The sequence below is a fragment of the Calidris pugnax genome, unplaced genomic scaffold, assembly GCF_001431845.1.
Source record: "Calidris pugnax isolate Ruff unplaced genomic scaffold, ASM143184v1 scaffold273, whole genome shotgun sequence".
NCBI lineage: Eukaryota > Metazoa > Chordata > Aves > Charadriiformes > Scolopacidae > Calidris > Calidris pugnax.
The window spans coordinates 9,680,842-9,704,327 of record NW_015094508.1 but is presented as its reverse complement, the minus strand read 5'-3'; the positions used below and the strand labels follow the sequence as shown (position 1 = coordinate 9,704,327).

Below are 23,486 nucleotides of genomic sequence, written 5' to 3'. Positions count from 1 at the left end.
CTAAATGCTTAGAGTGAGCTTGCTACACCCTGTTACCTTCAAAGGCAGGCACTGCTCTCAGTTAGAGGGTGGTGGCCAGCAACATCACTCCTGGATGAGCCTGCAGCCAGGACGTGGAGCTTTGCATCCTGCAGAGCAGGTGTGAGTATCAGCAGAGTGGTGGCACTCAGAGACTGGGAGGCGCTACCAGTATGGTCCCTAGTTGCCCATGAGCTGCGTGACATTCAAATTGCTTAAGAGAGCTTTGTAGGGTAAGCTGTTTCACCACCAGCACTCAAGGTCCCATGGTGTTTTGAGGCCTCGGATACTCCAATTCAGCTGCAGTGATAATTGTATAATTGTAAAATTTAAATGGAAGATAAATCAAAGTTCAAACTCAGCCCTCTGTCCACGGCTTAACGCACAATGTAAATGTTGCTGTCATCCCAGTGGGTCAAAGACCTCTAGTAGAACATGCAGGAGAACAACAGAAGGAAGACAGAATGGCTTTGAAGTTTTGCTGATAAATTTAGATACTGATTTTAAAAGGTGAACAATAAGATGTTGATTTTGTTTCAAAGCTCTGGTTTAAGGTGGTAAGGTTTGCAGTAAAATGTGAAAACACTGGTTTTTTCATTGTGTGGGAGAAAGTGTGACCACTTCTTTCTAAAAATATGGGAAGAATGTTGATGGCAGGAGAAAATACTGAAAGACTGTCTTGTTTTAACAAGCAAAAGTAAAACCTGTGTTGATATTATTCCTGTAATAATAATTCTGACAGATAATCCTTACTTTATTTGAAATCCAGAATTAAAAAGATTCATGTTACCCTAGATGTCAAAATCAGTATTTTCTTTTCTGTCTTGTTACAATTCTGTTTGAAATTGATTTAAGGAGCATTTGCGTTGCTTTGACTTCTCTCTCTCTCTCTGTCTCTCTTTTAAGGTCAACTCAAATCAAAACATACTCTTGGGATAATGCCCAGGTTATTTTGGTCGGTAACAAATGTGACATGGAGGATGAACGGGTAATCTTCACTGAGAGAGGCAAACATTTAGCAGAGCAACTTGGTAAGAAAAAAAATGAAAAAAGTTTTATGATTGCTTGTGAGAATGCACAGCGTAATGTCATTAATTGCTACAGTACTGCTAATGAAACATTGGTGATACATTCACTGTAAAGGAATAGTCATACACTGCCTTCCTTTGTTTCTGCAGGCTGAGGTCTGAACTGTCCTTGTTGATATCACTAATAGTGTAATAACATGAGAATGGACATGTGTCCAGGAATGACCTTTTGCAGAGCTATGACTTGTCTGTCATCTAAAAGCGTCCACAAAACCAGAGGCTGGCTTAGACTAAAGATATATCTGATAGAATGTTCCTTATACTGCTCCTTAGATAGGAAGTACATCATGGCCTTTGTGATAAGCAGCAAGATCAGGCATATGTCTGTATATATACAATATGTTTAGATAGCTGTAGCTGTAGGCAGATACATCCTAGTCGGGGAAAAAATTAAAAAAAATAATCAACCACAACACCAGCAAACCAAGAAAAAAAATGAGGAGAGGAGAGACTGAAGAAATAACTTACTCAAAAATGTGAACTAAGACCTTTCTGCAGGTTGAGAACATTTGGGTTATGATTTCCAATACCGACAATTCAAAACAGAAAGATGTCGGTATCCAGCTCCCACTGCTAACAGCTCACCTGCTGCACATTTACACAGGTGTAAATAACATGAACCTCCATTTCATAAAGTCTCCCTCTGGGAGGCAAATGTTTTCCATCAAGAAAATTACAGAGCTGTGAAGATCTCTGTTCTTTCTGTTTCTGCCCAGCAGTGATATCCTTTCATGCCGTGAAATTTTTTTTGAGGTGACACTGGCCAAACTGTAATGGAAAATCTCCAGAGCATCATCATAATACTACTACCTAGTCTGCTTTTCCTTCAAATTTGTTGGTCCCTGCAGAGCATGCTCAGCAGGAGTGCAAATCAAGCCCTGATATCATTGGAGGCTAATATCTGTGCTGTGCTGGACATGGGTTTGTCATTATTTTTAAAAGGTAAAGGCTCCGTCTGGTGGACATGTAATGAAGATCTCCTTGTCACTGTTCCTATATAGGTGTTTAGAGCAAAGGGTGTTATAAGAGTAACTTCATAGGAAACAGAAAGAAATTATGCATTTCGTAGTATGCCACCTGTGCTGGATCTAATCCCATACTGGTGGTTCTTGTATATTCCCGTATATTCATTGTATATTCATTTATGTATATTCACGGCTCATTTACCTTTTTTTTTAAAGCAATTTTTCTAGTTGTATAATTGCTTGTCCTGGTAATTAATTTCATCAGAATAACATATTTTCCTATCCTATTTGTCTAAATAAGAATTATGTATGTGTTAAAGCACACCTCGAAAGTATACATTAAAAATGACCATAAATTAGTCCTTGAAAGTTGACAGAAAAGATTTAGAAGCAGTTTAGGTGCAGAAAAAATGCCAACCTTTGTGAAGAACTGAGTCTTTAAAAATCTTTGCAACAAACCCAAAATGGTTACCATTGCATCTCCTTTGAGAGGATTATTTTTTGCAGAAATATCTGTCACATTTTATATATTTCTGTAGTCTGTTCTTCTGTCTGTAAACATTTCTAATATTTATTCATTTTAATAGGAGCTAGGGAAGTGTATTCAATGAAAAAAGAGATCAAAAAAATGTAACTGTATACTTTCACCCCAAATTTACACCAGGCACTAAAATGTCTGGCAATAAACAAAAATTTGCTATGTAGAATTTAAAGGTTTTTTTTAAAAAAAGTCACGTAGCTAATCTGAATTTTTATTCCTTGAACTATTTTCCTATAGAAAGATAGATGCAGTGAGTTGACCAGGAATCCCCAAGGTCATGAATTTGGCAAGACAAGAAGGAATTTTGCATGTTGTACAGTCAAGAATCCTCAGCTGTAATAACCAGTGCTGCACAAAGAAAAGTAATGAGATAGATATCAAAACTCATGTTTCAAGCTTTAAAGCAAACTTTAACTCCTGGGATTTAGAATTCAATCTTTATGGAAGCGGATTATCCTCTATTCCCATCTTTATCTGCTCTGGGATTTTCCTTTTTCAGATATACATCCTGTGGCTATCTCAAGGGCAGATTATTGTATTGGATAAATTGTGGCTCTGATCCAGTATGTCATTTACTGTATCCAGACTGCACACACAAATGTTTATATGTTTTCTGTACAGCTGCAATCATTTCTCCAATCTGTTCAGAAGCTGTGGGAGGTGGTGTCAGGGAAAGCAGAACAAGTTTCCCTGAATTGTAGTAAGTGCTCTGGCCATGTTGGCCATTTTGAAGGGCCCAAGTTGGAAAGTTGGAAGGTGGCACAAACACTTGGAACTGCCTTTTCTGTCTCTGCCAATGAGTTGATAACATCTCTTGCGGGCAAGTTTTAAAAATAACAATACAGATTTTTGTGTCCAGCAAGGCATTTTAAGACTGTGAGTCCTTTGAGTGCCATGGTCTGCAACATTGATTAAAGCCACAATTACAAGCGAGCACAACACACGAGTGCTGTACAAAGAGCACATTGTGAAACACTCTGTTCTCAAGTGTGGTTTTATTTTTATTTTCATCCTTGGTTTATTTGAAGTCATTGAGAAAATGAATACATGTACATTTTGGACCGGGTTTTCAAAAGGTCAAAAAGAGCATTGGACTTTTAACCCCCCAGGAAATATGGTGTCCTGTTGAGAATAGTATTATTGGAAAATTGTGCCTTTTTTGTGGCTGCTGACTTTGAAAAGTGTGGCCTTCAGTTTTAGTAAAGAACTGTAATCAATCATTTCTTTAAATCTCAGTGCTGGCTTATTTCTCAACCCAAACAAGTGATTTAGATCAACCAGAAATAGGCCTCGTTACTTGTGAAGGTCTGGTTAAACTAGCCAAGTATCATGTGGTAGTTCTGGGTACCTCTCTTGTAACACTAACTGAAGTTCACAAAAGGAGGGAAGGAATGGTTAAGAAAACCAGATCTGACCTTGAAGGGAAATTAACAAAAAGTTTATGATGACAGAATTTGTCTCATTTCCACTTTAGATTTTTTAAAATTTTTTCTTAATGACATAGGGCATGACACTGGCAGTACCATCACAGATCATAGCTGCAAGCAACCCACTCCCTTACCTATGGTAATGGCCAGAAGCAGGTGCCTCATGAAAGGTATAAAAGGACAAACAAACACTGATACTATCCCAGACTGTAGCAAACTATGTTCATGGGTCTCATGAACCAGAGGCAATATTTTTATACTCAATAGCCCTTTCATTATTTTTTTGCATGGACTAGTCCAATGATGTCTTTGAAATGACATAAAATCTTACCATCCACAAAATTCTTTAAATAGGCAAAGTTGATTCAAGTTACCTGCTTCTGCTTCAAATTGGCCACATGCTAGTTTTATCTGATGTTTCTTCACTGTTATATTCTGGGAAACAGTGAGCAATTGTTTTCTGTTACCTGCTCTGCCACACCACTGGTTTCAGAGACCTCTATCATACCCCTCCTTTTTCTCCAGGCTGAGGTGTCCAAACACAAAGAGCATGTCACACCTTAGCCATTCCGTATCACCCTATTTAGTATTTTTTGTAAGTGGTACATCCTTTTCATGCTTCAGAAATTAGTTCACGGTTGTTTAACAATGGATGGTTAGCATCATTAAAAGAGTAATGTTAGAACGAGGTAAAAAAGGATCAAATAAATTCAGCTGAGTCAGGTAACTTTACCTCACAGGTATCATACCGAGAACATATAGAAATGTGACAAACCAGCTAGTAGAGAGAACCAATTAATGTAATGTTCGTATTGATACAGGAATCACAGCAAACACACTTAAACAAGCGTACTTGCTAATCATTACAAAAAAGGGCATGGAACATAATGCTTATGCTATTTTGTCTTGTCATGAATGTTCGCTCTGAGTACTACATGCACTGGCTATTGAGTGAAACCCCGATATAGTCAGTACTTACATTCTTTAAAGCATTTTAATAAAAAAGGCTTGAAACTTCTTGAAAGCAAAATGCATGCACACTTGCCAGCTGCATCACTCTCACAGCTTTTCCGGCATGTTCATCTCGTTCATCTCAGCTGAGTTCAAAGCTTCGTACGTTCATTAACGTTTGGTGTCAGTTGTCAGAACAGAAATAAAAAGAATGACTCAGAGATGGCATGAATTTCTTAGTTCCTTTTATTTGTGATCTGTACGATATAATGTGATCTATATCCTGACAAAGGATTAGCAGGCTGAGGTGTGCACAGAGCTTTGAATAGACTCTGAGTAACTGCGCACTCAAATGGACAGTTGCATCTATACTTAGACATGCAGTTTCTCCCTTTATGACATTTTGCTGTGCATGCAAGTTAGGTACTTAATTTTGTATGTGTTCTTTGGCTGCTCATAAGCTTCTGTACAGTTTGTGTTTGCAATGTGCCTGCTACAAATTATTTAAACACTCATTAGTTTTTAATTGCAAGTACTGCCATTACGGAGTATATTATATCTTTAATATCAGGCTCCCACCTCTAAGGTTGCTGAAAAAGTGCAATCCTGCTGTAGGTCCAAACCATGCCTGTTGTGCTCATGCTGCACTGGGTACTAGGGGGGTGCTGCAAGGTCTGCCACAAATGTCTGGCCACCTTTTCTGTAAGGTCCTGTCTATTCTATCTCCCCTTTTTGGCTCAGGTTGGTTAAGGCTCTGGAAAACAGAGCTGTTGTATGGTAGAAATGTCAGCTGGACGGGACCTCTGGTGATTATCTGGTGTGATGTCCTGCTAAAATCTGCCTCTGGCTCTAGATTCTGCCCAGCAGTTTTCAGGGCAGTGCTCTTCCCTGATTCCCTGAGACTTTCAGTGCCTCCACGTTTCTTACACTCTGCCACCCAGGGTTACCTGTGGCTGGGGGCATCCAGCACGTCTAAGCAATGCCTTAGGGTGCACTCACCTGCTTTCTAAACATATCCTGGCACACTGTCTCTCCCGGAGGCCACCAACCAATGCCAGAAAATGAAATGAAATGATATGAAATTATGAAACAGGCCCTTTCTGGGCAAGCTCTCACAGTCCCTTCTGTGAGAGCCAACAGAAGCCAGTGCTCACACTGGATTTGGGGCACCTGCAAAGGGATCTGAATCCCCAGCGTCAGCAGTGCCTGGGGCTGCAGTACACCTCCACAGCTTGTCACTCAGAGACGTTGTCATTTTACCCCTCAGCTTTTAACACATACCTTATTTTGCATATTTGGGCCCTCTCCATCCTTTCTCTTCCCATCTCTCTTGGACCATTTCTTCCTTAAAGTCTTTATTTTCAGCTTTTTCTTTCTTTCCTTCCCTAGATTCCCAGTGCTTTGAAAAAAATTTCCACCAAAAACGAGAAGAAAATTTCTCACCTCAAACCAAAATCAGACTGGCTTGCGTATTTTGTTTTCATTTTGTTCTTGTCTCAGGCATGCATGTGCATAATGGTCATGCTGAAGAGGTGCCAGAGACACGATTCAGGGATGATTGTATTTCTTCAAACTAAACCCATTTAGCACCCCAGCAAGCCTGAAGGCAGAGCATTTGTCAGTGTCGTGTGCCTGTACAGGATGCAATTCACCATCCAGCACTTCCATGTAACCCGACCAGGCCTGCTGAGATGGGGCAGGGTCACGATGGGGTTCTGAGTCCTGCCAGGGCTGGGGCACAAGGCAGCAGCTCCCCAGTGTCAGGAATGGAGTGAACCTCCACTTGCCTTGGGGTACGCGCCCTCGGGGGGTAGTGTGTGCATTAGGCATCTGTGGGTACACTGCGGGCGTTAGGCATCTGTGAGTTTAGGCAGCAACTGAAGAGGCGTTTTTAGGGCTGTAATTTTGGCATCTAAATTGGGAATCAAGTGGGACTTGGCACTTTAGTACACAGCTTGCTAGAACTTGCTGTTCTGTTTTGCCTCTGTGGCTGGCTGGAGGCCGTGGTGCAGAAGGCAGGGTCGCCAGCAGCTTTGAGAGCACGGACATATGGCTATGTCTAACTTTGCATTAAAAATTAAAATAATTGGGTTGTGCAGAAACATGCCTGTCCATAGTTCCCCCCTTCACTGTTTTTTAGCTCTTTTTAAAGGGCAAATGTTAGTGCCAGAGGAAGGAGACAGACTGACAGCGCTGACAAACACCAGAGTCTTCTGTTGAGTTACAACACACACAGGGTATTGGCAGAACAACTAAAGGCTCCTGTCCCCAGGATGATTTTTTACAGGGGAGAAATGCCAACCTGCCATTGCTTTCACGCACTTGGAGCTGCATTACAGGAAAGTTACTTAATGACAATGAGAAGCAAGAAATTGTGTTTGCTCAACAAATGTCTCATGTAAAGAAACAAAAAAGATTCCTTTGCCAGGAATCTAATTTATTGCCCAAATGCACTCATTTAAAAGGTATCAGGAAGTCACAATCAAAATCAGTACAACTGGAATTTGTATGGAAACCTTCTGTTCCGAATGACTGGAAAAGAAGGTGTTCTCTAGAGCCTTACCAGTAACTGCCCCTCAAGTCTATCTGTTCTGTCACAGCTGAGAATCCCCCTTAGCTTTTGTTTTTAAATAAATTCGGTCACCCTAAAGGTTGGAAAAATACCTTAGCATTTCTGTTAACAATCTTTATACTAGCTGTATACAGAATGGTGCTACAGCACTGCTCTTTGCTGGGGTAGTATTAACAAAGTCCCATTTTGGGGTTTAATGGTGTTTTAATACTTTTCTTAACATAGTCCAGCCCTTGGGCTTCTTTGGACAACAGAGGTCCCATCCAACCGGTCTACAAAACTGAGCACAGTGTAACCAGATCTGCTACCACAGTTGCAGGTGTAGGAGATACTTTGAAGAACAATGGTCACCAGCTACTTTCAGCTCAGTTTCGCAGGACCTTTGCAATCATGCCACTTGTGTCTGTCTCTCTTTGAGAGAGGGGTAGAGGTCTCAAAGATATTGAAAGTTCTGAGGAAGTGGACATCTGAGCAGAGGAGAAAAGTCTTGCAGTTGCCTTGACTGACAGCCTGCAATGTGAATGCAAACCTTATTAGATCCTATTCACAGCAGGCAAGAAGGTAAGTGCCCACTAGTGCCCTCTCAGAACTGCCCACAGGATGCAAAATGCAAGAAAATGAGGCATCATTATCTCCTCTCCTTTATATACGATGACATTGTTAAGATTCATTCCCATGGCTTCCTTGATTTTGCCTTTTGTATACCGCTGTGTTACAAAGGGAGCAGCTTCCTTCAGCCACTTCTGGCTCTGACGTTGCAGTCTCCTACTGCTCCTCAAAATACTGGATTGAACAGGGCACTGGCAAGAGCAGCACTAAGGATCACAGTTCAAGCTTCTCTTCAAGGAAGGATAGTTGTAGCAACAGATCCTTGAGGATTTCGGTTAAACATAGCATCAGGGGTGGTAAACAAAATTGTCTTGGTTGTAGACAAACACTTTGAAACCAGAAGGTCTTCTTGATCAGCTGGTAAAATATTAACATAACTCTGGTCTGTATTGTCTGTGGAATTGTGCTTAAAATTTTCTGGATAATGTATCCTCTTAATGTCACATTTTCTCAGGAAGATGACAAGGTGCAGAGTGTTCTTCTCTTTGCATATGGTTCTCATTTCTGGTTTGTGGGGTTTATTTCTTCCTTATTTTTTGAAAGCAAGCATAAACAAGTGTTAATGAGCATTGACAAAGGAGCCTCTGCAGAGCCAGAAGAAGTGTGAGGCAGAGGGGGGCAAAGTCAGTAATTCAGGCTGTTTGGGTGTTTTCAGGGCATCTGCCTAAGCTGCTCTGTGTGCACTAGAGCTCACCAGGTGAACAGCATGATGGTGTCCTGGCTGCCCCCCCACTGCTGGGGTGCTCTGCAGGGGCTGCTGAGAGCTTGACAGCTTCCTTTGAGCTAATACTATTCGGAAGAAGGTAGATAAGGGAAAGAGACAGGGTGTAAGGAGAGCAAAGGGAAAACTGTATTAAACACCAAAAAAAGCATTTAAATTAGAACATCCTGATGCAACAAAAAAAAAAAAAAAAAAAGGGCATTTAAATTAGAACATCCTGATGCAACAAAAAAAAAAAAAAAGGCATTTAAATTAGAACATCCTGATGCAACAAAAAAAAAAAAAAAGGCATTTAAATTAGAACATCCTGATGCAACAAAAAAAAAAAAAAAGGCATTTAAATTAGAACATCCTGATGCAACAAAAAAAAAAAAAAAGGCATTTAAATTAGAACATCCTGATGCAACAAAAAAAAAAAAAAAGGCATTTAAATTAGAACATCCTGATGCAACAAAAAAAAAAAAAAAGGCATTTAAATTAGAACATCCTGATGCAACAAAAAAAAAAAAAAAAAAAAGGGCATTTAAATTAGAACATCCTGATGCATGTTCCACACCCATTGTTCATATGTTCAGGCACTTTGATATTTTGGATTTTCTCAGTTTCTGCTGTTTCTGCCCTGTTCCGCCTCACCAACCCACTTGCCTCTTGGGCTTTGTCTTATCTTTGCAGTAGTCTGGTCTGCCCGGTCTCATCCACATCGGCAGTACAGATCATCATGGGTAGTGGGAACACAGTGTTCTCTGAGCTCAGCTGCCCTGAGCATCACCAGAGTAGTCTCACTTCAGGCTTATACTCACATGGAAAATCTTTTCTTTCCATTAATAATGAGCAGTGGGGAAAAAAAAAATGAAGAAAGTATTAAAAGGCATAGAATTGAGGCCCTCATACACAGGCATCTTAGAAGCTTAGGGTCTCTAAGCACTATTAGTAAAACGATTGCAATATGAATCAGGAGGAGAGGTCATGGGGGAAAAGGTCCACAAAATATTCCACAACAAATTGAAAAACAACCAGAATTGAGGTATTTATTCCAGGCACACTCTGCTAGAAAAAATGCTCCCTATCTCTTTGAAACTGGCCAAGACAGGGTTTCTGTTAAACAAAACAGAAGAAACACCACTCTAATTTATTGGGATGTTTTCCATATGGTAACACTCACATGGGGAGCTGAATCTCCTGCACAGGACAATTAGTTGCTATCTGGATGGCAACAAAAGCCTCTGTTTCAAGGGTTTTTGCAATGGTGGCTTCAGCTGCATCAGATGAGGCTCTCTGAACTCATGTTCTGCTGAGTTCTTGTAAGCCAGCTGGTCCTACCTGCCCACTACATAACATGATCTTTTGGCAGTGATTACTTTAAACTGTGCACAAAGCATCTCTTGACTGACTTAACTGGCTTCAAAAGACTCTGTGACCAAGTCTGCATCAGCAGGAACAGTTTCCACAGACCACCTACAAGTCTTACCTATGTGCAGCTGAATCCATTCTACAGCAGGACCTGGCTCAGGGGAAGCCCACCTGCACAGCCCCTTCCTGTCAGCACATTTAAGCATATAAATAGTTGCTATCAGCTGGACTATGCACAGCAGGGGCTGTTTGGGGTAATCTCCAGGGTTGTCCAGAATTCCCAGTTCCTGTAAACAATAAAGCAAATACTTTGTTGTGGAGGCAGCTGGGGGTTCAGTCATGTTCTCGCACGTCAGTGCATTGTCTCATCTATGCAGAGGCTAGCTGGTAAGGTCCTGGATCACCCAGGCAATTAATGACTAAGTTGATGAGATGTGTATACAGACATAGCCTGATTCCCAGCTACACTACTACTCTGACTACAATTTCCTTCTTATATGAACATTATAAGTGAAATTCCATAGATTTCACCACAGCTATCGTGTATATTTTTATTTCATTTGCATAAATATGTTTGTGCTTGAACACTCTGTAAGCCTCTGTCTTACTTGGAGAATGGGTACCTCTAGGTTTTTGACATTGTTCTTATGCAGAACATCCTCACCATGGCAGCGGACCAGTTTTCTTGATCCTGTCCATGTTACAGTATTTCCTGACATCAGTCTCCTCTCTCTTTTGTGACTCCTTTCCTTTCACTTTCTGCTTTCTTCCAACCAAATCTGCCATTTCGTGATCATATCATGTGCCAGTTATTCTGTCTTCTTATCTGTAAAAACTGCTCCCCTCAGAAATGTCCTTAGGATTCATACTTCTTCCTGTCATCTTCTCCAAGGCTTTGGTGTGCCATTCCTCATTATCCTTCAGTGCTTCAGCCCCCTGGTTCTTCCTTGTTCCTATTTGGAATGTCTGCTTTCCTCCTTCTTCCTGTTGAGCAGACACTCACCTGTGGAGGGATCTGGTTATGTTGCCGTGCTAGAGTTGCAGCCAAGTTTCAGCACAGGGCGCTGAAAATGTGGAGGATCTTCCTACCCCACGCAGCCCCCAAGCCTCTTAACAGTCTTCTCCTGCATGGAGCTCTGCAGCAGGGCTGAAGCCACCAGCAAGTGAGGCTACACTGCCTTTCCCCATTTTCCTTCTAGTTTAGAACAAAGGAGTTGCGTATGCCAAGCTAAACTAAAACAATGTAGACATGTAAACCTCCTCCCAGTATATGATTCCTATATAGGGTCTCTTATTATGCACGGTTTTCCTTCTTTCCAGAGGAATGTCCAAAGGAAAAATTTTCATGACAACCTATACTCATACAAGTGAGGTTTTCCATACACTTCTTGCTGAAATTAATAGAAGTTTCATAACTAAATGACTGTACAATATTTATACCTCTTATTATCTAAACTACCTATGAACACTTACTTTGGTGTGTGTTTAGCTCCTCTGCTTTTAAATAATTTAGCACTTCCTGACATTTCAGTGCAAGGCACCTTATGTTAATTAAAATAGGAAGAAAATTCAGAACATAGAGTTACATTTTTGCAGCAGTTATTATTGCATGTTGGGATATTATGCCAAGCTAAATATAATTATCTGCTGTAATTCTAGGCTGCTACTCAAACATGCAAAAGCTACATGGTAAGCCGTTACAGGACTGAATGTGGACATCACATCCCATTCAGATGGCATATTGAATACATAGTACTAATGTGATTGAAGCAGTGGCATATAAATTTCAAGTGGCCTTTTGAAATAGATTAGCCCATTCACTAGAAAACACGCACAACATTAAAAAAATCCAGCAAAAAGCTGTTTTCTGCCCTTCTGCCAAGAGTTTCAAGTGATTGACATTTTCTTACTGGGATTTTGCTCATAATTAAACACTGTGGTAGTTGCGTATTGTTATTCAGATTTAATCAGAAATAATCTAAATAGCTGTGCAAAGGTTAAGCCACTTCTGTAAAATTAGCAGTGGATTAGATACTTTGTAAACTGTTTTAATATTAAATCCTTAGGTAGTGAAAAGACAGAAGCAGGAGAAATTTAAGGTACAAGGGAACCCTCAGGTGAGCAATGTGATAACTGTGGGAAAAGGTGGAGCATGGGGGGGAAAGGCTTAGAAAACAAGTTTTTTCTTGCAAAGAAAGCAAGAAGATGGCCAGACCCAGTGCTGGCAGAAGCCTGCTGGAAGGCAGGCTGACCAGCAATGTGCTCACCTGGCCTTGCCGAAAAAGGCAGGCATGGGAGGTGAGACATGGGACAAATGGGGCCAGAGAGGAGAGCTTGGGAAAGCTGGCTCTGCTCCATGAAGGCTTCCAGTGTCCCTGCTGGGTTAAGGGTAGTCATTGGGAATGGACAGATAAAAAGTCGTTCTATATGAATTAATTAAGGAAATTTTCTTCTTTATATGCATTTATGTATTTGTTTATTAATTTGGTTTGTGAGGTAGGGAGTCCCTTTGGTCCCATGGATTCATCTCTAACTTAAGTAAATATCAACTTGCAGGAGTCTTTCCTCATCTTGCTTGGTTTTTTACCTGTTTATTTCCAAACACAGTTGTCTGTTTTGGCACCCGGTTAATGACACAATGGAAGTGGCTGTTTCCAGCTGGATAACGCTCAGAAGAACATAATAGTTAGAGATGGAACAGCAGATTATTCCTTTCCAATGGCTGGATATACAGACTATTTCTAAAATAATAATACTTTCAAACTGGTGTCAATTTTTCGATTAAACAGTTTTAAAGCAGAATTTTTCTAAGGGAATGTATTTGGGCCAGTCCTGATTTTATCTGGCTGGGTACAAAGAAAATAGCACCAGTGTACTTACTCTGATTGTGTTACAATTTTAACTGCTCTTGCAATATCACTCTTTAATATGTGAGTTCCCACATGTTTCCATTCTGAGTGTCTCTCCACTCTTCCTTGCCCAAGATAAGTTTGTACATTTAGTGGCGATACCGGAATACGCGTTGAACGTGAACGTGTTGTTTGTTTTCTTAGGATTTGAATTTTTTGAAACAAGTGCCAAGGACAACATTAACGTCAAGCAGACGTTCGAGCGTCTCGTGGATATCATCTGTGACAAAATGTCGGAAAGTCTGGAAACGGATCCCACCATTGCTGCCAGCAAGCAGAACACACGGCTAAAGGACACCCCGCCTCCACAGCAGCCCAACTGCGGATGTTAATGCAGCTATCAGCAAAGGCAGCTCCAGTCTGTTCTGTTGCCAACAGAGTATTTATGAATGGTCTATATGCCTTTATTTATACTGTGTTATTAATTTATTTGGGAGAAAAGTCCTTTGTTTTACATCAGCAGCTGATCGAGTACGCATATGGCGATGGGGAGGTTATCAGTCTGAAAGGACGATCCATTTTTAGCACCTGGCTTTTGCATGCAGGATGGCTATTAGTTTCTCTTTTCTTTTTTGCTGCTTTACATTACGCTTACTTCAGCTGGTGCCGTGTCCTCAGACCACATTTGCCTAGAATTGACTCTTGCTTCATCAGTTTCAAATTATATAGTTGAATCCTTGGGGTAGTGGCCAAGGTGTTTTAGATATGCTTTCCTGATGCCACTTATATTTTCTCCTGACTGAAAATTAATTTAGAAAATTAAATTTAGAAGTATTCCCCTAGTGAGCCAAGGGAATTCTGTCCAGATCATTTGTATAAGGGACACTTCTTGGAGTGTATTGCCTTGGCAAATTTACACTCGTTATGTTACACATCATGGAAACTGAAGAAGTTAGAAAGAAGTTAGTCCCTGGACCAAAAGCCACCAAAATTCCCTGTGAGTTTACACCTTTCTGAAACTGGATTTAATTTCTCATTCCATTATTACAGAGATCCCAGTAGTACCTACCCCAGTAGTGGAGGGCTGACTAGCTCTTTCCATTTCTACCTGCATGAGATATTAAACCCATAGTTTTACATTACCCCTGGCAGAGCCAAATCCATTATGCTTAGTTGTTTATAGCCTAAAACTGTCTTGCCATGATGCTGTCTAACCTGAATACTGAAGTTTTCAGGAATATCATCTCCCATTTAGCCTCTGAGAGAACCATCACCATACTGGCTACAAATGCCTGCATTGTGCTTAGACCTATTGCAGAAGTGCTGCTGCTGTCAGTGAACTGGAGTTTGACCTCGTTTTCACTTTGATGGGGATATTTATTTTGACAAGACAATCAGAGTTTCACAAGATTTTTAAAACTTTAGGAGTAATAAAAAGTTGTCAACATTTCTAGTGTTAGGCTGAATACATTCCTAAGATCAGCAAAAGGCTGTGAAGACAGCAGAATAAAGTACACAAATTCTTTTTTAATACAGTGTTAAAAATAGTCTTATTTCACCGTTTTTAAAAGTACTCCTCTAGTAATTGTTGGCAGTTTCTTACATCTGTGCCCTGGAGTACTTTATACAACTGCTTTACTTGCGTCACAGTTACATTTTTTAACTAAGCGGCATAATTGAAGAAGTGTTAACTGTTTTATTGTTCTAATTAGACAGAATTTATGACAAGGCTGACATTTCTTAAACTGTCTGCAGCAGGAAAAATCAGAAGACAATTAAAAAAAAAGGAAGTGATACAAAGTATTGCAAACTGCTCACAGCTACAAAGAAACACATTACTTTTTTTGAAGCTAATTTATATAACTCCTGAGACACACTAAGAGAAAAAAAGTCACTTTTTTAAACGGATTAAGTAACCTACATACACTTTGACACAGCAAAAATGACTTCCAAATAAGGCATGTAGACACACGTAAAATGGATACACCATCAGGACTCCACTTTGGCTGCCTAACTTAAATGAATAAATGTTCTTTCTTCAGCCTGGGGTTTTAAACCATGTGTGTCCTGTTAGCTAGTTTCCTTAAGCACTTGTTTGCCTAGTAGACATGGAGACTGGACTTGTTTAGTTCCATGAAGGAGAAGCACTGTCCTCTTTGGGGCTGATGAGCAGCCAGGTGGAAGAGGCCTGTGCTGTCCCAACCATAACCCTGCCTCTCTCCAGGGATGCTGCTTTTCTCTCCCCCATCTATGGCAGCATGTTGTTAGCTGTGCTGAGAGACTTTCATTAATATCTCTTCACCCACTAGGTAACCACCACACTTGCTTGGGAAAAAGATGTGATAAGAAACTGAGGAAGATGGTGGGCAGTTTTCCACCCTTTTCTTGTTATGTGTAGTTACTCCTCTTGGAGAAAAGGGAGCAGGGAGCCTTGAGACATCACTCAGCTTCAGCCCTCAAGTCCTTTTAGAAAATGTTTAGGTTGTGTTATTAGTCTGAGACCTTTCCAGCAAGGCAAGGAGAGAGGAGGCCATAGTTACATCTCACATGAGCTTGGGCATATCCTGGATCATGCATCATGGCTACAAGTCCAAGTATTCTTCCAGCTTTGCTCTGGGATGCTTGCTGCAAAATAGTCATCTCCTGTGCACATTGTAACAAGGAAGAAGGACTCCAAGATGTCCCTTGCTACAGCCACGCCTTGCTTGTACTCCATTGCAATGAATTCCAGACCCTTCCTGCCTCTTTATGACCATGTAGACTCTAATCGGTGGTAGCAATACATCACTAGAATATATGGGTTTTTAACAAATTGAGTGATAGATAAATAGTTCTTTACTTAAATAGGATGAATTAATTGCTTCTTATTTTGCATCAAGAGTCTGGGCAGAAGACTAACAGCAAAATCAAAGAGGAGGAATCTCACATTTTCTAAGACAACTGACCTCCCTAGCCTCCAGTATCTCTGACCTTCTGCCTGGGATGGGGAGTAGCTGCTACCTAGAATAACGTTGTTCCTTAGACTGCCAGCAGTGTGGTATAACAAAAACAGCAGCAGAACCAGTCAGTATTTAAAAATTCCTAGGATCTTTGTGTTGACGCTCAGACACTGTAATAGGGTTCAGAAGTAGATTAATTTTTTAAGTGCTCACAAGAAATCCTTGGAAGTTTTCAAGACTGGACTGGCTAAAGCCCTGGACAGACTGCTTAGACCTCTTAGTTTGACAGTGTTTTGAGTGAGAGGTTGGGAAGGATGACCTTCTGATATCCCATCAAACCCAATTTGTCTTAGCATACTTTCCTCTGAAATTGAAAATATGTAGAAGTTCAAGTAGATCTTTCCTTAACAATCAGGATTGCCACTGTTGGAAAAGTAGGCTTTGATTTGTCATCACAGTTTAGCTTTTGCAGCCAGATGTTTCACACCAATATTGAGATTTTTGCTATAAAGTTTGCTCACATTTAGATCAGGAGTGTCATGATCTCAGTAGCTCTCTCAGGTTGAACCTGGATATTGTAGAGAAACATGAAGACAGAAAGGCTTTTGAAAAGTAGCTGATTAACGCTTCCCCACATATTCTAAAAATTTAGTTTGAATTCTGAGGGAACTAGCAGGAAGGGGAATTTTATTCTACTTAAAGTTATGCCTTGTCCTATTCATATGGTGGGATGTCCAAAAGCAGCCTTTGTCAATCTAGTTTGATTTCTTCAATCTTGTTCAGCTGCTATTGTCTTATGTGATAGAACTGCAATTTTCTTAAATGCAAGTAGAGCTAGGCTGAACACTTTTGGAAATCACATCCCAACCTGATGAAGGGCCAAAATTTAAATAGTGAGTGGCTTGTTCTTAACACATATCCAACAGTCACCAATTATGAGTTGTGCGAAGAAACAAGCAGGATTTGGTTAGACCGCTGATCTACCCACTGGTGTAGCACAGTTCTGTCAGGAGAAAGTACCAGGCTAAAAAGATGGAAGAGGGATGGATGATTAAGTTGAAAACTTGGATAAGAGATTCAAATCTACTTTCAGCCTCATTCTTGGTGAAAAAGTACTTGCCCACTCTGGACTAATTTGTTGTCACTCTCAGCACAGAAATAGGACTGAATGTCACAGAGCCTTATTGGTCCAACCACAGATAACCCCTTCAGCTGAGATTTAGCCCACTTGGCAAGATACCGCAGCGAGCACACAGAGCATGTTGAATTTCTGAGAGATTAGATGGCTTTGGACGAAGGGTCCTGAGCTCCATAGTGCCAGCTGAACTAATACAACACAACCCATTTTCCAAGTTATGATCTAAACTAAAGTTTTAGAGGCAGGCTAATCCTGTGCATGGATAATGCACCAGCCTTATCATGCTCTGACAGTGTCTTGCTTGCTGCACGTTCAAACTGGTGCTCAGAAAATGCCTTGGGAGCACACAAGAGCCCAGGCTGTGGCTGGTTCCTGCAATGCCTCCTGGCACCGACCAGCCAAACAGCTAGCAAGCCCTGCTGGGTTGAACCTTCAGATGTATGTTTTTGATTCTGATAAGAGTTCATGTTCACAAGCGTTCCGCTCCTGATAGCTCAACTAATTTAGTACTGTATCTTGTTGTTGTTGTTGTTGTTGTTGTTGATTTGTTTATTTAGACCTGTTTATTTGGTGTTTGAAATACATATGAGCTAGCCTGGTTTGCTGTCAAAAAATACTCTTTCTGAACAGCTGTGTACGTGACTGTTACCTGGAACTGTTTGTTCCTTTGTGCTTATACTTAATGTAATGCCTAGAGAAACTACCTGAGCAACTGCATCTATGTGGCCTTTCCAGAGCACCAGTCTGAAGGATTAAGTTTTCTTCCCAGTCTGCTCAGCTCTGTATATTCAGATTAAGTTTTCTTCCCAGTCTGCTCAGCTCTGTATATTCATCCGCACCACCTGCACCTTCTTTATTTTAGGAATGAAGTGCTATTTTAGGGTGCACAAAATCTGCTGGAGTTTGATCCTAACTTTGAAAAGTTAGAATTTGTCATTTTTAGGAGAAAAGTAATAGTGGCACAAATTCTACATCTGAGGATGAGGCCTTTTTTTCTTCAATAGCAGACGAATGATACTGCATTTGCGTTCCAAAAGAAGCTCCCCTCCCAAGTCGTGTCTCTCCCCCCCACACCCCCAACTTCTCTTTCTATATTTGTTTGAGAGAGGCAAGGTTTATTTCTTACTTTCTTAAGGGGATCAACTACATTACTGTTCTGCAGACAGAAAGATTCCTCCTTGGCCTGTTTCATAAAGACAGACACAAAGAGTGTGAGCCTAGTTCTTTAGGATGACGGATTTAGCGATGTCAGACCATGAGTATGTAAATTCTCGTAGATAAACCCTCAGGGGGTGTAAAGCATGTCCTCATGCCAACAGGGGAGTTAGTTGTGTTGATTTATACCATTTAATCCATACACATAGTCTCTTAACCCATGCATTCTGGCTCCAGATTCTCCAAAGTTCATCATTTGTCAAGTCCCATTTGTCAAGATGCACCTAATTTACATTATTTGAATGACTTCTAACAGTTTTCTTTATTAAAGTGAACATTCCTAATTTAAACTTTTCTTTTTCTTATTTTTCCTTCTTTATTTTTTTCCTTTGTTTATCTGTGGATGTTCATTCAAGCAGAAGTTGTGACTACACATATATAGTATACACACAGCAGTACATCTTTTACACTCATTCAGCTCCCACTGTTACTTGTTCATCTTCAATGCAGCCTTCCCTAAATGCCACAGTGGAATTTATCCATAAATTCTCATTAGCACCAGAAATCAGCTAGGTTACATTTGCAGACCATAGGTTTGTTACCCATGGTTCCAGCAAATGTAGTTGGGTTGTCATTTGTAAAATAAGGTACCTGGTATTTGATGGGGGTGGGGAAGCAAAAGTCCTAATCTTCCAATAACTTCAGGATCATGCATAACATGCAGAAATGAAAGCTAGAGTTCGCTTACAACTTCTGGCGATAGATTTCCTCAAGTAATTCTGACATGTACCTGCAACTACTGTTAAAAGATATGTTTGTGCTGTAACTCCTGTTTAATATTTTGTCAGTAATGTCAGATGTGTTGTGGCTCAGTTGGATTGTCAGAGTTTGTAATCTATATATTAGTGTTTGTGGAATTCAAATGTCTTAAATGTTGCATGAAAATATGTTATAAAAATATATACGTTTTCTATTTTTGAATACCTCAAAACTGAGGAATCATGGGCCAATAAGTGCAATATTTAATTATTTACTCAGTGTATATAAACTTGTGTGAAAGGGAGAAGTGTCATGTATGTGTGATAAGGTGTTAATGATGCCTGTGTGGCTTAAGATTTCCAGTAGATATGTGTGTCTTGTAGTAAAATTTATATAGTAAACACTTTACCAGTGTAGTGTAAGAATACTCCTAAGTCATTTAAACTATTTTTCATATATAAGATAATGGTAAAATGTATTTGTATGTTTGCTGCAAGTGCATGTCAATTTTACTTTTAGAGTTGTGAGTGTCCTTTTTGAAAATTAAGTTACACCAACACTGGTGGGACAGCGCTTTCATTCAGAAGATTCTTGTAACCAGTTCTAATCTATCTGCTATATTTTTAAAGCATGTTCTCTAGAAGCATTAAAAGAACCTCCTAGAGCTCAGCAGTTATGGTGAGTTATTAATTCTAAAAGAATCAGTTACAGTTATAATTACATGCTCTGCCTGCCTGTATTGCATAATATAATGTGGGCATATTTTCTTTAATCTGGTACAGTTAACTCATAATACTTAATTGAAATATTAAATAGGAGTACCCAGTACTCTTGCAGATGACTCAGATGGTGCCCTGAGCTAACATGACCTCGAAGGTCACAGTCAAAATGGACCACACGGCAGATGGTGACCTTAGTTAGTCTGCCAATGAAGTTTCTTAACTTTTCTAGATCCTAAATATGGAAGATAAATCCTTAAATACATTGACACAGACTTTTCACTCAACTGTTTCATGGCCCTCAATGTTGAACAACTCCACTCTTAGCAGTAAAGCTGAGGTTGTAAATGGAAACAAAATGCAGCCCAGAATCTAACCACGAAATTAAAGGGAGACATCTAATCATTTCTTTTTATTTTCCTGTTCTCCTTGCATATTTCTAATAGTTCTCTAAGCACACAAGCATGGCCATCACTACAAAGCAAAACCCTTGGGTACATTTTGGACCTTAAACCCTGAATCACTGATACACCGTGGGTTCCCAGCTGTGCCCACAACTCTGCAGAGGAGAAGCTTCTTCTGTTCATTCTTACTACATCTCTGGTTTCAAAGGAACATGTAGTCTCCCTTGGGAATTTGCTAAATAGAGATGGGCCGCTAAGTCTGGGCCAAGAGAAGTAACTGGTTTTGCTGAATGGTTTTCATATCAAATTATTTTTGTTAGTACCACATTAAAAGGTACATAGGTAAGTTTTTAGTTTGATTTGAGGCGTTTTTGTGACAATAGGCAATGTTGATTCAGGTTTGGTTTTGTTTTTTTTTTTTTAAATTAGCTTAATCAGGAAAAGAACGAAACTCTACAGCCTACTGGAAACCAGTATCATGGTTTTCATTTCCTATGTCATCAAACATGTGAGAAAGCCAAGTAGCCAGATTGCATTAAGAGGCACAGAATGGTACTTGCAATGACCTGAGCAGGCCTTAAAATGAAAACTTCAGCAAGATTATATAGACCAGAGTGAAATGAAAATGTATGTGGAGAGAAATTCAGGATTACTTAATAAAAAAAGTAAATTCTTCATATCTTTGTAGCTGAGCAGCAGGCAAAGCAATAGTCATAATATGAGTTACTACTTCAATACAGATACACAGATTGCTACAGGACTGGGGATGCTTACCTAAACTTTTTATTGCAAAGTGACCTGACTGTACAAGGGCTGACAGATAATTTTGCCTAGCATTTTTGTTATTCTTCATAGACATGTGATTACATACACAAGGATAAATGCTTACCTTGAAAATATGTAGCTGTTCTGGCTCCCTGAGGCTAACTTGCTTGCTGAATTGTTCTTGAAGAAAAGTTGAAGTACTTGCTTAGGATACATTTGTAAGGGGGTGAGACTCAATCTGTCCCTCCTCCCCTGACTTTTACTGCAATATAGTTACTGTGGTTCTAAAAAATATGTTAGTTTAAAATGCTACTGGGTGACAAATTTTGTGAATCTTCTGCATACATCCACAGGAGCTCTTGTCTAAACGTGAAGTACAAGTTTTATCCATGTGCAGTTTTAATTCTGTGTGGACATAGAGACCATATGTATTCCACTGGATATTCTGTTTGTATGTACCTTCTGTATACCAAGTGAGGATTTTTGGTTTAATTTTTGGTTGGAAGGTTTTTTTTTTCCTTTTGCGATTACAATAAATATTCAAGAGACTATATTCATGAATATCTCAGTTGTGGTGAGATGGTCTTACCCCCTCCTCCCTCTGTTTATTTCCTTTCATTTACTAAAACTGGGAGAGAATGACTTCAGTTTTGGCAAAATAATGGACAATGATAACACATCTGCAATAATTAATTTCATCAGTATCTTCTCAGTAGTACTGGTGAGTCATAGCTCTGTATGAATCCTACAGAATTCACTGGAGACTTTGCTCTAGGAGTCTGCAGGGGGGTGACTAGACATTTGCCTACCAAAAGCACACTTGTCTCAGCCTAAATGCTGACCCCTTAAAATGGGGCAAAGCTTTTTTCTTTTGACATTTCACTGTATAAACTGTTAAACAGTATCTGTGAATTTTGGATGCTGTTATTGGCTGGTCATGGAATCTTAGCCCGAATGAGCCATCTCTCTTTTGTGATGGGTGGTATTTCATACAAACTGTGATATATCACTGTCCAGGTATTGGTTTTTCTAAACACACGCACACACAGACACACACTTTGTGCTTGTTTGAACCCTACTATGACTCCTGAATTTAAGTTCCCTCCATATAAATCCTAATCTTCAATTGATATGTTGAACAGGTCACACTGTACCCTTTGCCCCCCAGCTCCTGCTCTCAGGAGTCCACCTACAAACTCCTTTAGTGTTTGCTCCCTCTCATCGTTCCATGGTGTTTCAATCAAGTCCCCCAGTTTTTCTAGTATATTTACATCTCATTTGCAAAGTAATGGGGATTAATGCCTAGTTCTCACTCAAAACCAAGTGCTTCCTAGCTTATTGCTTGGGATCCCATACCTCTAGGCAGGTTTATGCTGAGGGCTCTATCCATGCAGCTCACTGCCCTCACTCATAGGGCTTCTCTTTCTAACACAGACTCTTGTCACCAAATCACCTCTGAGAATTAAAATCCCTCATTCCTCCCAGCTGCCAGCAAACATAGGTCTTCCCCATCCACCTTCCTCATGCCATTGCTCTGTGAGTTTGGCCCTAACGTACTTGCTCTGCTGACTAGGGTGAGCAGAAAACAAGAGAATGAGGCATAAGAGGGGGAGGATAAGAGGAAAGGAACAGACACCTTCTGACTGATACCTTGGAACAAGAGAATTTTTGAATTGCTGTTACTTTGAATACATTGGGCCTTTTAACATATAGAATTGACTAGAGGAAATCACAGATGGGTAGATGAGAACAGCAATCTATTAGGACTAAACCTGTCTCAACAACAGGTGTTTCTTGCTCAATAAAACCCAATTTTATCTTATTTTGCAGTCAGAAGGCTGGAGACAGAGACAGAAAGTTCCTAACAGCCCAAGAAAAAGATGTCAGAAAAGATGCTGGAAAGGAGAGTTATAAATGGGCACAGAGAAGATTCCTGACTTTGACTAAGAAAGGGCAAATATGCAGAATGTCCCAGTGAAGCGAGGGTAGATGACTTAGCAATGTGATCCAGCAAAACCAAGACAGACAAACTGTGAGTTTACCACCAACTGAAGGGAACCTGCAAGTTAATGAGAGAACAGCCAGTTAAGTGGAAGGAGGGTTGTTTTTTGTACAGATCTGTGCAAATCTTGAGCTGTAAAGCAAGCAACAAGGTGCCTTCAAAAATCTTACGAAGTGCCTTGCTGTATCTGTGTCTATTTGTAATCATGAAGAATTAAAGTGTAAACCAAAAAATTTAGAGCTTAACTAGTTGACATCAGGAAAATATGTGCCTTAAGCTATGGTGAACTCAGGTCACCAGTGGCACACACCAGCAACGGGAAGCTGGTGTGAGGTCCTGTCCTCTGTGATGTCCTAGCCAGAGGGTCTACCTAGAGTCTGGTCCCAACGCTCCACCAGGGCTCGAGAAGCTGGAGGTGCTGAAGGAGTGGCAGCATGAGGAGACACCCCAGCCCAATGAGGACGAAGCCCGAGAGTGAGCTCAGGCAGCTCAACAATGAGGATGGAAAATGAGA

At 40.2% G+C, this 23,486-nt stretch overlaps 1 protein-coding gene across 2 annotated transcripts in view; it reads left to right on the top strand.

Moving 5' to 3' along the window:
- The window catches only part of RAB3C (RAB3C, member RAS oncogene family), a 139,192-nt gene extending 117,661 nt beyond the window's left edge, over positions 1-21,531 (top strand). For both annotated transcript variants that reach the window (XM_014965036.1, XM_014965037.1), the window contains exons 4-5: positions 925-1,049; positions 13,296-21,531. In XM_014965036.1, the coding sequence (XP_014820522.1) occupies positions 925-1,049; positions 13,296-13,483 (313 nt within the window). In that variant the 3' untranslated portion in view covers positions 13,484-21,531. The remainder of the gene's footprint in view (positions 1-924; positions 1,050-13,295) is intronic.
- The last annotated feature ends 1,955 nt before the right edge of the window (positions 21,532-23,486 follow it).